At 34.5% G+C, this 12,373-nt stretch overlaps 3 protein-coding genes across 8 annotated transcripts in view; 1 reads left to right on the top strand and 2 right to left on the bottom strand.

Annotated features, from left to right (window-relative positions):
• The first annotated feature begins 82 nt into the window (after nucleotides 1-82).
• Nucleotides 83-3,802, top strand: gatd1 (glutamine amidotransferase class 1 domain containing 1). The gene is made up of 7 exons (XM_081356083.1): nucleotides 83-355; nucleotides 724-800; nucleotides 892-997; nucleotides 1,076-1,183; nucleotides 1,254-1,345; nucleotides 1,426-1,519; nucleotides 2,891-3,802. Exons 1-7 carry the CDS (start codon nucleotides 304-306, stop codon nucleotides 3,004-3,006), a joined length of 645 nt encoding a protein of 214 aa, XP_081212209.1. The 5' UTR covers nucleotides 83-303; the 3' UTR covers nucleotides 3,007-3,802.
• Nucleotides 3,544-9,830, bottom strand: chid1 (chitinase domain containing 1). Of its 2 annotated transcripts, none has more exons than XM_081356077.1 (13): nucleotides 9,709-9,830; nucleotides 9,298-9,422; nucleotides 9,023-9,172; nucleotides 8,095-8,227; nucleotides 7,947-7,991; nucleotides 7,768-7,874; nucleotides 7,452-7,513; nucleotides 6,517-6,609; nucleotides 6,332-6,433; nucleotides 5,308-5,460; nucleotides 4,363-4,443; nucleotides 4,065-4,107; nucleotides 3,544-3,978 (listed from the first exon to the last, which is right to left on the bottom strand). In XM_081356077.1, the coding sequence occupies exons 2-13, from the start codon at nucleotides 9,403-9,405 to the stop codon at nucleotides 3,880-3,882; spliced, it is 1,176 nt and encodes a 391-aa protein (XP_081212203.1). In that variant the 5' UTR covers nucleotides 9,406-9,422; nucleotides 9,709-9,830; the 3' UTR covers nucleotides 3,544-3,879. The 2 variants fall into 2 exon arrangements, with proteins under 2 accessions (XP_081212203.1, XP_081212204.1); XM_081356078.1 differs by having other exon boundaries at nucleotides 9,298-9,418; nucleotides 9,709-9,740.
• Nucleotides 9,831-10,469: 639 nt separating this feature from the next.
• Nucleotides 10,470-12,373, bottom strand: part of thoc5 (THO complex 5) — a 15,073-nt gene continuing 13,169 nt past the window's right edge. For all 5 annotated transcript variants that reach the window (XM_081356791.1, XM_081356794.1, XM_081356792.1 and 2 more), the window contains 4 exons: nucleotides 12,241-12,328; nucleotides 11,098-11,213; nucleotides 10,820-11,013; nucleotides 10,470-10,678 (listed from right to left, as the gene is read on the bottom strand). In XM_081356791.1, coding sequence (XP_081212917.1) covers nucleotides 10,615-10,678; nucleotides 10,820-11,013; nucleotides 11,098-11,213; nucleotides 12,241-12,328 — 462 coding nt within the window. In that variant the 3' untranslated portion in view covers nucleotides 10,470-10,614. The remainder of the gene's footprint in view (nucleotides 10,679-10,819; nucleotides 11,014-11,097; nucleotides 11,214-12,240; nucleotides 12,329-12,373) is intronic.

The raw sequence follows: 12,373 nt of genomic DNA, 5'->3' as shown, positions 1-12,373 counted from the left end.
TAAGCTGTTCACTGTGTTTGTAGATTTTCTGTATAATTAATAAAATAATGATGTAAAATGTGCAAATCATACGTCGGAACTACTTACCGAGTAACTGTTTTACCCGGAGCTTTAATACCAACGGACACATCAAAACAAGCAGCTGATCAAATGATCTAAGTTTCTGTTTTTATTGTAATTTCAATGGATCTATAACACTTGAATACATGTATTTAGTAGGTTATTGTTGACGTTAATATTGCCTGGTTAATGGTCAATATCTAAAAACAGAGAAAACTGTAAATTAAGCGATATAAAGCGTCTATGATGACATCTAAACCTACATGTCTGATAGTGGCCAGTTCTGCATCTGCAGGTGAGACTCAAACATCACGTCAAATCAACGTTATAGTTTGTGTACAGTTGTAAAAATGCCATAAGCGTTTCCCGAGAATATACAATTTACATGCTATTTAAATACATGTCATGTCGTTTTCTTGTTTGTGTTATTAAATGCGTCTTTTATTTTTGTCTATTTGTTTTATTTTATTTTGGCTCAGGAAAGATCTAGTATGTTGGCCATTGTTTATTTCTAATTTTCTGTACTAATTAAATTTTATCAAAAAGTGGCAAAAAAAAAAAACCCAGATGATAATATCATTGCACTTTTCTATTTTTAAATGAAACTTTAAACACTGATGCTTTTGTACTGTTTTCTGTTGATTATGAATGTTTTCCCTGCAGGAGTTTCAGCTCGATCGTTCAATCAGTGTTTCAATTTGTGCAGTTCAGTGTTTAACGTGCAGACAGCGACACCTGGCGTGAGGAAACACACTCTGCATCATCTATAAATTACTGTTTATTTATCCACATAAGCCTCAGTTTGCTGGATGTCACACTTTTGTCTCACAGGGGAAGACCATCGACTTTGCAGGCGTGGATGACAGCACAGCCCGATGGGTGCAAGAGTTCAGCGTCAAACCCTACGCCAGCCCGGCCAAACTCGAGTCTATTGATGGTCTGAAATCTGTCTTGATTTTTTAAAACTAAGTGCACAGGTGCATTTATAATAATCAGGATGTGTGTTATGTTTCAGGTGCCCGCTATCAGGCGCTGTTGATTCCAGACTGTCCGGGAGCCCTGAATGATCTCGCACACAGCGGGTCCCTCGCACGAATCCTGTCCCACTTCATTTCTCAGCAAAGTGAGGCTGTCTCTTTGCATCTCAAATATGTGTTGTGAGATTGGTTTAGTTGACGTCTGTGTGATTGCAGAGCCCGTGTGTGCTGTGGGACAGGGTGTAGCTGCTCTCTGCTGTGCTACAGAGGAACACAAGTGGATATTCAGTGGATACAGCATGACTGGGGTGAGTGATAATGATATGTAAATCAACAAACTGAGGATTTATGAGGGAATAGCTCATGCAATGTGATGTTTTTTGTACAGCCCTCTGTGTTTGAGCTGGTACGTTCTCCAGAGTTTGCCAACCTGCCGCTTATTGTGGAGGATTTTATCAAAGACAGTGGTGGATCTTACACAGGTGGGGTTTCTTTTAAATCTATTAAAGGGAAATTTCACATCATTCCAAACCTGTCTGACTAACTTTCAGCATAAAAGTCATGCACTATATTTCAAGTCTTCTGATAGCTTTGTGTGAGGGACACCTCGAATTTAAGTTGTTAATAGTTAGGACTGGAACACAAATCTCACGATTCGATTTCAATTCACAAACTTGCAATTCGATTCTTATCTTATCTTGATTCATTATTTGGATATATATCAAGTACTGTACATGTCATTTTTTCTCAAGGATTTTTTTCTTTCTCTCAGTTGGTACATTAACAGGTTAGAAATTAACAACTGATTTGTATAAAAACATTCAAATTGCACATAAGGCAGTTTTTATAACAATAGCTTTATAATAATACGTTTTTATTGATATTGTTATCGTTTTTTGAAACCAACATTTATGTGGCTAATAATTTGTTTTCATGACGTATTTATTCAAACTATTGATAAACCATTTAAGTTAAAAAAAATATGTGCATATGTTTATCAAACTGCTCTTTTCTAGAGTTATTTTTTCTAGTTTACTAACGAGTTAATGGACATTGAATGGCTTGTGTGAAAGTTGTGTGACATTGTTTACTTTACAAGCTGTATTATTGATGTCTTTTCACGGTTGAAACACACATTTATCGATTACGATACATTATACATTTGTACTGTAGTTTTCAACATACCTTCTGATGTTTCATGTTTATTTGGTGCTGTAACTAGTAGTAAAGAGGAAGAGGATCATTTCATGTCCCGCTTGAACTGTTGACGAAATACATTTCGGGATTTTAATCATTCTCATTTTGGTGAACCGATGTCCATCTTAGTCTAAACTGTTTTCAGTTTATGAAAACATGAAATGAAAACGTCATTTTATGAAAACGTCACTAAATATTATGTGTAGCGTAGCGTGCTTCGAATCCAATAAATAGCAACTTTGTTACTTACAATTTTAACCGTTTTGGCGCTCTTAATGTGACGTCGAGTGACAGATCAGTTCAATATAATGTGTAGCGCATTAACTCGAAATTTTTACGTAGGCTACTGTAGAATGAATACATTTGCCTTGGTTGTATGTATAATTTTGTATTCAATAAAAAATATATTTTAAAAAATGTGAAGCGATCTGTTTAGTGATCTGTCACGTCACGTGACGTCACCTTAAGAGCGCCAAAGTTTAGACTAAGATGGACATCGTTTCACCAAAATGAGAATGATTAAAATCCCTAAATAGAATTCGTCAGCCTTGCCTAGAAGTAGATGATGACACAATAGCATTTTGGGTGTACTCCATCCCTTTTACCACATGCTACTGGTGTTTGTGTGAAGCATAAATTAATTCTGTCCCTCACAGCGAGCATCGAGGACGCCGTTCATGTGGTCCTGGACCGCCATCTTGTGACTGGCCAGAACCTGCAGTCCACATCAGCGGCCGTCAACAACCTCATTCTTCTGTGCAACTGCAGATAAACGCTTCAGCTGTGCAGAAGAGAACGAATTCTCAAGAGCAAACTTCACGAAATCTGAACCAGATGTTTTATATTATTGAAAGCACATGTATCCACATATATACGTTCTTCACTCCAAATGCATTTCTCACACCAAAGTTTAGAAATTTCTGACTTAAAATTCAATGTTCCGTATAAAATATGAATGTTTAATTTGAATGCTTGAAAGGAGCACACGATGATTTATAGATTTAATGGATATCAAAACATTTACACTGTAATAAAAGGCTTTATTTTAAATTACTTTTTTTTCCAGCCTGGAACATTAGTACTAAAAAGCTCCACATTTCAGCTATTAAATGTACCAGTCATCCATTGTTAGTGTAAACGTGATTATTAATTATATTCTTTGTTTATTGAGTGTGTAGTTGGTAAAGCTCACTTGTTTTCAACATTCCTTTAAAGTGTAAGATGGGTAGTTTAACACAGGAAATGCTGTGGTTTTTCATATCACGTATGCAGATCTACAATTATGTGTGAAGAGGAACAACGAATCAAGAATGAACAACTGTTTTACTTTTACTTGATCTTTTTAACTGCTGTAATGTTTTAATTTGCTCCACAAAATAAATCACTTATGTAATGTGCAGTATTACAAACAATGCAGTATGAAAAAACAAATCTGTACCAATGAAATAATAAAAATGGTATTCCTGAATAAAATAAGTTGCATTAAAATGCTGCTTCTCTGTTAAGAATGCACTTAACACGTAATTAAAAAATAATTTTATTGGCATGCTCAGCAACAGTATTGTCATAAATATCATGAAGTGCTTTGATAAATCACACTTTATTATTTGGAAGTAGATCGAACAAATGTAAGACAGATCACAGGTCACAAAAGGTCATAGAAATAGTCCAGTCCTTGTCCCAATTCCCACATGGAAATTCCTGTTCCCAGTTCAGTTGCCAAAGCGATACGAAGCTGGAGAAACTAGAGGAGAAAAAGAGCCAGAACTGAATAATACCCACAATTCACTTTGATATTTTGTACTATTATGGCACTATTATCACAGTTACCTTTAAAGTGGGATAGTAAACAACATGCTTCAATCCGTTACTCCTGAAACAAAAGAAAGACTTGTTCTGTAATAATATCTAAATGTTTTATTTTATTGCAACCAAAAATGTGAATCATAACAATAAATATAAAAAAATATAAAAATGCTGATAAAAATAGAAATAAAAAATAAAAATAGCATCTTTTGACAATCAGTATTTTATACTTAGCATATTGTGTTTAATCAGATTACAAGCTTTGAGAAAGCTTTGTGTGCCAAATGCATCAGGATACGTTCCAGTCAAGTGAGTGTTTAACCTTTTATAATTGAAGAAATGTTCTCCTGTGTTTTCATCCCATTGCAGTTTGGGTTTCACTTCCTTCAGCAGTTCAACATACCTGTGTGAAAATTAAGATTAAAAATAAACTTTTGTCAATGATAATTAAGAACTCTCACTTTTTAAAAAAAAATAATTTAAATTTCTATTCAACAACAAAATGAGAATAACTTTGACTAATGTAGTAAAAATTATCACAAAAATCTTTTAAGTTTCAAGGAAATCTTATGAAAGCTTGATTCCGTCAGAGAATTTAAAATAAAAAAGGTAATTGTGACTTTTTATCTCAGAATTCTGACTGCAAATAAGACTCTATAATTTGCAATTGTGAGATTGTATTTCAGAATTCAGAGAAAAATTTCAGAGATATAAACTCAGAATTGTGAAAAAAATCTGAATTACGAGAGAAACTCAGAATTGTGAAAAAGTCAGAATTGCGAGATATAAACTCATAATTGTGAGAAAAAAAATCTGAATTACTAGATATAAACTTGGAATTGCACAAAAGCAAAAATTGTGGGATAAACTTGGAATTGCGGAGATATAAACTAGGAGATATAAACGAGGAATAGCGGAAAAGTCAGAATTGCGAGATATAAACTCATAATTGTGGAGAAAAAAAATCTTAATTGCTAGATATAAAATCGGAATTGACAACAAATCTTAATTGCTAGATATAAACTAGGAATAGCGGAAAAATCAGAAATGCGAAATATAAACTAATAATTGTGGGGAAAAAAATCTGAATTACTAGATATAAACTCGGAATTGCGAAAAAATCTAAATTGCTAGACAAAGTCAGAATTGCACAAAAGTAAAAATTGTGGGATAAACTTGGAATTGCGGAAAAGTCAGAATTGAGAGACATAAACTCATAATTATTCTGACAGCCATGATTCAGATCAGCGGGTGATGAAGCGTGTACCTCCCGCCCAGCAGTGGCTCCGCTCCGCCGTGGCTGCTGAAGTCCAGGCCGTACATGTTGATTCCCAGCAGGATCTTGTGTCTCCACTGGTTGTTAGGGGCGAGCTGAAGCACACACTCTCTGACCCAGGGCAGCGGAGAGCTCGGACCCGGCCTGAAACACAGCCCATGTAAATGCTTCAGAAGAACTCGTGATGCCTGGAACATGTGGTTTTATCAACAGTAAATGATAAAACCGGAAGTCTGCAAGACGCATGTTTAGTGTTTACTATAATGCTGAAATGAAATCAGTTGACATTAAAATTTCACTAAAAAATATTTAAAAACAGAAAATGTGTATTGCTAATGTATAATGTAATGGCTGATCACCATTTAAAATATAATCATACAGATTAATACAATATCTGTAAAAGGAATTTTTAGGATATCAGCCGATATTATTTGTTTTTTTTTTTGTCTGTCTTCATATTGAAAACTGAAAAAAAAAAAAAAATTCTCTTACTCTGTATTTCTGCAAAATATCAACATTCTCAAATCAAGATACATTTACTTGCAGCAAAATATATAACAATTATTTTTTTCAGAAAATTTTTAAATGAAGTCTTTACATTTAAACCAAGAAAATATCTGCCAGTGGGGTCAGAAAAAATAAACTTGTTTTCCCTTTACATTTTTTACCCATTAGCAAATATTTGTTTATTAATTTACTTAGTTTTGATCAGTTTTTCAGAAGACAGTAATTTTCCTTCTCAAGTAAATTTATGTGGTTTTAAGAATATTTTGATATTTGTAACAAAATAAGACAAACATTTTTCTGTAGTTTCTGTACAAGTATGTGAACAGTACAGATGCATAACATCAGTCGTCATATTGCCTAATGGCTAAATATTAAACTATATCAATAACAAAAACAATATTTATCAGTATCACCAAAAGTTTTTATTTTATTTTATAAAGTTTATAAACATAATAAAATGCTTTTGACACAGAAAAATTACATCAAAATCCCCGTTTGTGTGTCTGACCTGCCAGGTCCTGAGTAATCGTACGTCATCAGACTGAAGGCGTCCACCACCGGTGCCAGTTTCTCAAAATCCTCCCGGCCGAACATGCCGGGCTGACCCGAGCTGAACACGACACAAACAACAACAGATCAAACTCAGTGCACAACGAATGCTGGGATGGAAAGAGAAAAAGACTTGTTATGTACCCCGCCGCGACTGAAGGAGGGATGACCAGCACACAGGTCAACTTCCCAGCATTCAGAGTCTCACATAGATGTGTGATCAGGTGCACCAGCTCACTGTAACACAATCACACACACACAATACAGATCCAATATCAGAACATGCTCATGAAATCATTTTATTGCGGTCTTATTATGTGTGGTGATGTGTGATCTACTGCTTAAAACTAAATACTACAGACTCTAACCCTAAAAGATTATCAAAAAACAAACAAACATCTTATAAGATTTAAGGTCAGTTTTTGCTGAAAGCTAATGAGTTGATGGAAAGCTAATAATTAAACCATAAAAATATCTAATTATGTTTTTAAATAAAACCAAAAATCTAAATAAAAACTTTTAATTTTTTTTTTTAAATATTTTATTTGTTCACCTGCATGAACCAACACCAACATCAGAGAAACGTGAACAACTGAATGCATTTTTATTAATGTATTGAAATATGAAATTAAAATCTCACTTGAAGTAAATATTTTAGGTCGAAGGAGTTCGGATGACAAAACAGTATCCATGGTATAGACAAACAGAACCAAACACCAGTGTTATTTTAGTATTATTTATGTTTAGTATTTAATTAATATTTTGACTTCGGTAATATTTTAATTTCTCATTTTAATTTTAGTTTAAGTTTTAGTAATTTAGTTATGTGCCTTTTAATTATTATTATTTTTTTTCTATTTAGCTTTCATTTTTATTTTAGGTTTACTTTTTGTAATTTTAGTACTGGTCTTAAACGTATTAATTTCAGTAAGTTGCCAAGGCAACATTTAAAATTTCTGTTCAAGTTGAAATTTTACATTTATTTCAGCTTTATTTCATTTATCTAAAACATTTTTAATTGTTTGCCCTCCACACACACACACACACACACACACACACACACACACACTCGTACTCACTTTCTCTTGTTTCCTCCAAGCTGACTCCATAATTCCAGTGTGTAACCATCAAACCCTTCGGCCTGAGGAGCAAAATCAGTGTGTCAATGATCCTCACGATGAGGAACTATTTTATCAGAGCAGTTTAACATGCAGTATTTTGGTTACATGAGTGAAATTACACTAACTAAAATATATGGCCTATAGACAGACTTTAGACTTTCGCACTAGGAACTTCCTGTTAGACTGACAAGAACCTGAACCCTCTTGACTTCCAGGAAGTGGAATACGGATCACATATCATTCCATCATGGTGAGAACAGAGTAAATACAGCACCTTTCCCACTTCCAGCATCTCTCGACCCAACTCCTCCGTCTCATCCTCACTGTCCAGGACGCTCACGTAGTCCTGATAGGACCATCCGTCAAACAACAGCCGAGGAACTGACAGAGAAACACACACTGAGAACCTGATGCTTTCAGCTAGAGTTCAACCATCATTAAATCCACACTCACGTATTTTGTTTTTTTTATTGGCCTTCCTCACGGCTTTGACCCAACCTGTGGAAAGACAAGCATACCTATGTTTTCTAACAAAATAATTTGTCCATTTCCTCCATAAAGTATGATTGGTAGTCATTGGAAGACACAGTAATGCTCAGACCGGGGTCGTGGTCGTGAAGACCGGTGATGTGGAAGCTCTCGGGTCCTCTTCGTCTCAGCTGAAGCCACACCGGAGACACGGACGTCAGCTTCGGACCAAACACCTTAGCAATGTCATATCCATGAGAGTTCCACTGAGAGATCAGACGGAGAGATGGATGAATAGACAAACAGACAGATAGACAGACAGACAGACAGACAGACAGACAGACAGACAGACAGACAGACAGACAGACAGACAGACAGACAGACAGACAGACAGATAGATAGATAGATAGATAGATAGATGGATAGATGGATAGATAGATAGACAGACAGACAGAGAGAAGATAGATATAGATAGATAGATAGATAGATAGATAGATAGATAGATAGACAGACAGACAGAGAGAAGATAGATAGATGGATAGATAGATAGATAGATAGATAGATAGATAGATAGATAGATAGATAGATAGATAGATAGATAGATAGATAGATAGATAGATAGATAGATAGATAGATAGATAGACAGATAGATGGATAGATAGATGGATAGATAGATAGATAGACAGACAGAGAGAAGATAGATAGATAGATAGATAGATAGATAGATAGATAGATAGATAGATAGATAGATAGATAGATAGATAGATAGACAGACAGACAGACAGAAAGATAGACAGACAGACAGACAGACAGACAGACAGACAGACAGACAGACAGACAGACAGACAGATAGATAGATAGAGACAGAAGATAGATAGATAGATAGATAGATAGATAGATAGATAGATAGATAGATAGAGACAGAAGATAGATAGATAGATAGATAGATAGATAGATAGATAGATAGATAGAGACAGAAGATAGATAGATAGATAGATAGATAGATAGATAGATAGATAGATAGATAGATAGATAGATAGATAGATAGATAGATGACTTACAGGTGTGATGTATCCCAGCACATTGCCTTTAAAGTGTCGTGTAGACACACACTGAGGACAAAACCTCTTCTCCTCCCTCACGATGTCCCTCCACTGAGGGTCCGTCACCACAAGACCCCGATCCTGCGCCGGACGATCCGCCACTGATGTCTGTGGATACACACATACATATCAATCCAGAAGTATGAGCATATTCGAATATGAGCATCCCACAGAAAACACTTACACAGATCAGACTTATTCATACAATTCATCTGCAAACAGGACTGTCTCACCTCCACCTCCTGGATCTTACTGGCTTTTTTGCCATCTGTCTTTGATAATGTGCCTCTGACAACCGGAAGCAGCAAACAGAAGTGCAGAAAACTCAAGTCTGCTCTCATTTCAGCAACTCTGCTGTCTGAGGGACAACATATGTGGATTATAATGCTGTATATACACTATTTATGCTATAAAGATGGTAGACCCTTAAGTACTATGGTATTACCATCTAATATTAACAATTTACTATGGTACCACTACAACATTATCAATTAGAAAATTGTTTATGGGTGTTTCTGATACGTTTGTCACAATGTGACTCAAATGCAGCATTAAATGCACCTGTGTAACGTTTGAAACACGAGAGGGTCTAAATACTAATCTATCGATTCCATATAATAAATCCAGAAAATCCAATCACTCACCGATATGTGTCTAATATAAGTGATTAATCTGCGACATAAATGCTCATGATCTTCATCAGAGATGATGTGGACATGCAGGTTTGACAGACTGTGTGCATTTGTCACGTGACAGCGAAACCGATGCGGACTTCAAAATAAGAGTCTCTAATAAATCATTTTCAAACGAATAAATGCAAAAAACTAACGTTTTTTAGGTCATGTATAATATATGTAAAACAATTTTAAAAAGCAAAATAAAAACCAATGTATATTATATATCTATATAATTTTTATTTAGCTTTTTTAATTGTTTTACATATATTATCATGCATTCGTACTTTTCATAGTACCATCCCTAAAAACAATTTTTTTCACTTGTAAATAATGTATTAGAGACTAGTGATATATATATATATATATACATATATAAATTGTGATATATATATATATATATCACTAAAATATGTTTGTTTTTGTGTCTATAGATATTTCTATCTATGTAACTATATATATATATATATATATATATACTGTATACAAAGAGTTTAAGATGTGCGTTACAGAAATTAATTTAAAATAGAGGTGTTTTGTTTCATTAAATTTTTCTATCATGTTTCTGAACTATTTATGCAGGAAGAGATGTATACATATCATTGAATGTAATTTGTTATACTTCTCAGCACTTTTGGTTTGTTTGTCTGTATTTTGTTGTTATAGTGTGTTGGATTATTTAGTGAGAAGGTGGAATCATCAAAACAACCAAGAAAAAACACAGATGTCTTATCAAAATCAATGTTTTATTTTCTAATTCACATTTTATGAGCCAAACGAGAAACACATATGATAAAACAGAGGTAAAAGGTAGAGGACAGAGACTGAGAGAGGGTTAAAGCACTAAAACAGTCTCGCTCGTCCTGAGATCCGGATTCAGCGGTGGCTGAAGAAGCCCTGCGGATGATTGTACTTGAAGGGCTTCAGACGACTCGGACCCCTGAGAGAGAAACACAGATTTCACATGAGCTCAAGTTTCTATCCAGCAGAAAGATTAAGAATTCTTCACTATATATAGGTTTGTATTTGCATTTTGTAAATACAAAGGAGAAGTGTATTTACAGTAGGCCTAGTGTGTTACCTGGCAGTGCGCAAGCACATCTTCTCTCGAGGAAACTCTTTAGGTCCCTCTGAGCCGTCACACACTTGACTCTCCGTCTCCAGATACACATCCAGACACACACACAGACGCTGGATCTGATTGGTCAGGAGCTGGAGGCCCGGGCGCGGCCCCTGCAACTCGGACCGGAACACGTTCACCTCGCTCTCGACCGCCTGCACACGACAACAAAATCAATTAGAAAATAGTTTCAGCTGTTTCTCCGAGAATATCTGAACAGAGGTATATTACGCTCATACCCGCAGGTTATCGTCAGAGCGGCCGCTGCGTTCTCCCTTCCAGAGCAGAGAGAGCGAGAAGAGCGGCGCCACATCAGGGTAACGGGGGTTCAACACCACAGCGGCCGACACACGAGCTGATCGACAACGACACAAGCATAGGAGTCAGTGATGATGCAGATATTCTGTTCGACAGGTTTCAATAACATGGACTTTGTGATATTCATAATATTAAATCTCTGAAAGTTATTTTAGTAATATACACTTTTATAGTATTTATAAATATTTTGAATAAGCTTTTATTTTTATAGGTTCATTTTAGTTTTAGTAATTTTGTTAGTGCTTATGCTTAGTTTTATTTTTTTTATATATATATATATATATATATATATATATATATATATATATATATATATATATATATATATATTTCTATTTAGCTTTAATTGATTTCTTTCAGTTTGAGTAATTTTAATACTTTTTAAATAAGTTTGTAGTATTGTAAGTTATTATATTTCATTTATTTGCAACAAAGTAACAGTGTTTGGCATCATTGATAACCTATTATATTTTATGTTAATATTTTAAATTAGATTAAATTCAATTAATTAAATTTACTTAACGTTTTTGTAATTTAGTTTTTCATTTTTTTTTGTTCTTTTTTTAACGTCTAGAAAGTTTTTATAAAACTTTAGATTTAGTTTGTTATTTTAGTACTTATGAGAAAAAAATAAAATTTTACATTTATGAATGTTTATTTCATTAAGTAATGAAAATATATATTTTTTAATGGTTTGGTTTTAGTTAATGATAATAACCCTGCAATGCAGCATTTCTCATTCTCAAGTTTTTCGATCTAATATTTATATTTTATTTCAGCTTTATTTCAATTAACAAAAAAAAAATTGTAATAGATTAAACTAACAATAACACCACAGCTCTGAAAGATGTTCAAGATTTTGGTTTGAGATACTTCGTATCAAATAAATGAGATATAACTGAATTCATATTTACCTGCCACCCTAAACGTCACATAAAAACTGTTTGCCTAGTTAACATGTCCGTCAGACGGTCTCTTCCTGTCTAAGTAGGTGATCTCTGGTCAGAATAAGCCGCAATGCAAACCGGACATGTCGATAGTAAAAAGTCTGACACAAGTCTCACCTGTTCCTCTCTCCACAACTGCCATGAAGAACAGATCCGTCTCATGCACCAGACCGGCCTTCAACACGTGCTGCACGAAGCCCAGCTCCTGTGGAACAAGAACAAAAGTGCATTGAGACTGAATATCACCAAA

This window comes from Scardinius erythrophthalmus (assembly GCF_964197995.2).
Source record: "Scardinius erythrophthalmus genome assembly, chromosome: 24".
Lineage (NCBI taxonomy): Eukaryota > Metazoa > Chordata > Actinopteri > Cypriniformes > Leuciscidae > Scardinius > Scardinius erythrophthalmus.
This window is presented reverse-complemented; position numbering and strand designations above follow the sequence as displayed.

Coding starts and splice junctions, on each gene's coding strand:
- chid1 (XM_081356077.1), bottom strand. CDS start 9,405: ATGAGAGCAGACTTGAGTTTTCTGCACTTCTGTTTGCTGCTTCCGGTT. Junction 7,992..8,094: donor TCTTCACGACCACGACCCCG/GTCTGAGCATTA, acceptor GTCTTTCCACAG/GTTGGGTCAAAGCCGTGAGG. Junction 6,610..7,451: donor CTTGGAGGAAACAAGAGAAA/GTGAGTACGAGT, acceptor ATTGTGTTACAG/TGAGCTGGTGCACCTGATCA.
- gatd1 (XM_081356083.1), top strand. CDS start 304: ATGATGACATCTAAACCTACATGTCTGATAGTGGCCAGTTCTGCATCT. Junction 998..1,075: donor CAAACTCGAGTCTATTGATG/GTCTGAAATCTG, acceptor GTTATGTTTCAG/GTGCCCGCTATCAGGCGCTG. Junction 1,520..2,890: donor CAGTGGTGGATCTTACACAG/GTGGGGTTTCTT, acceptor TGTCCCTCACAG/CGAGCATCGAGGACGCCGTT.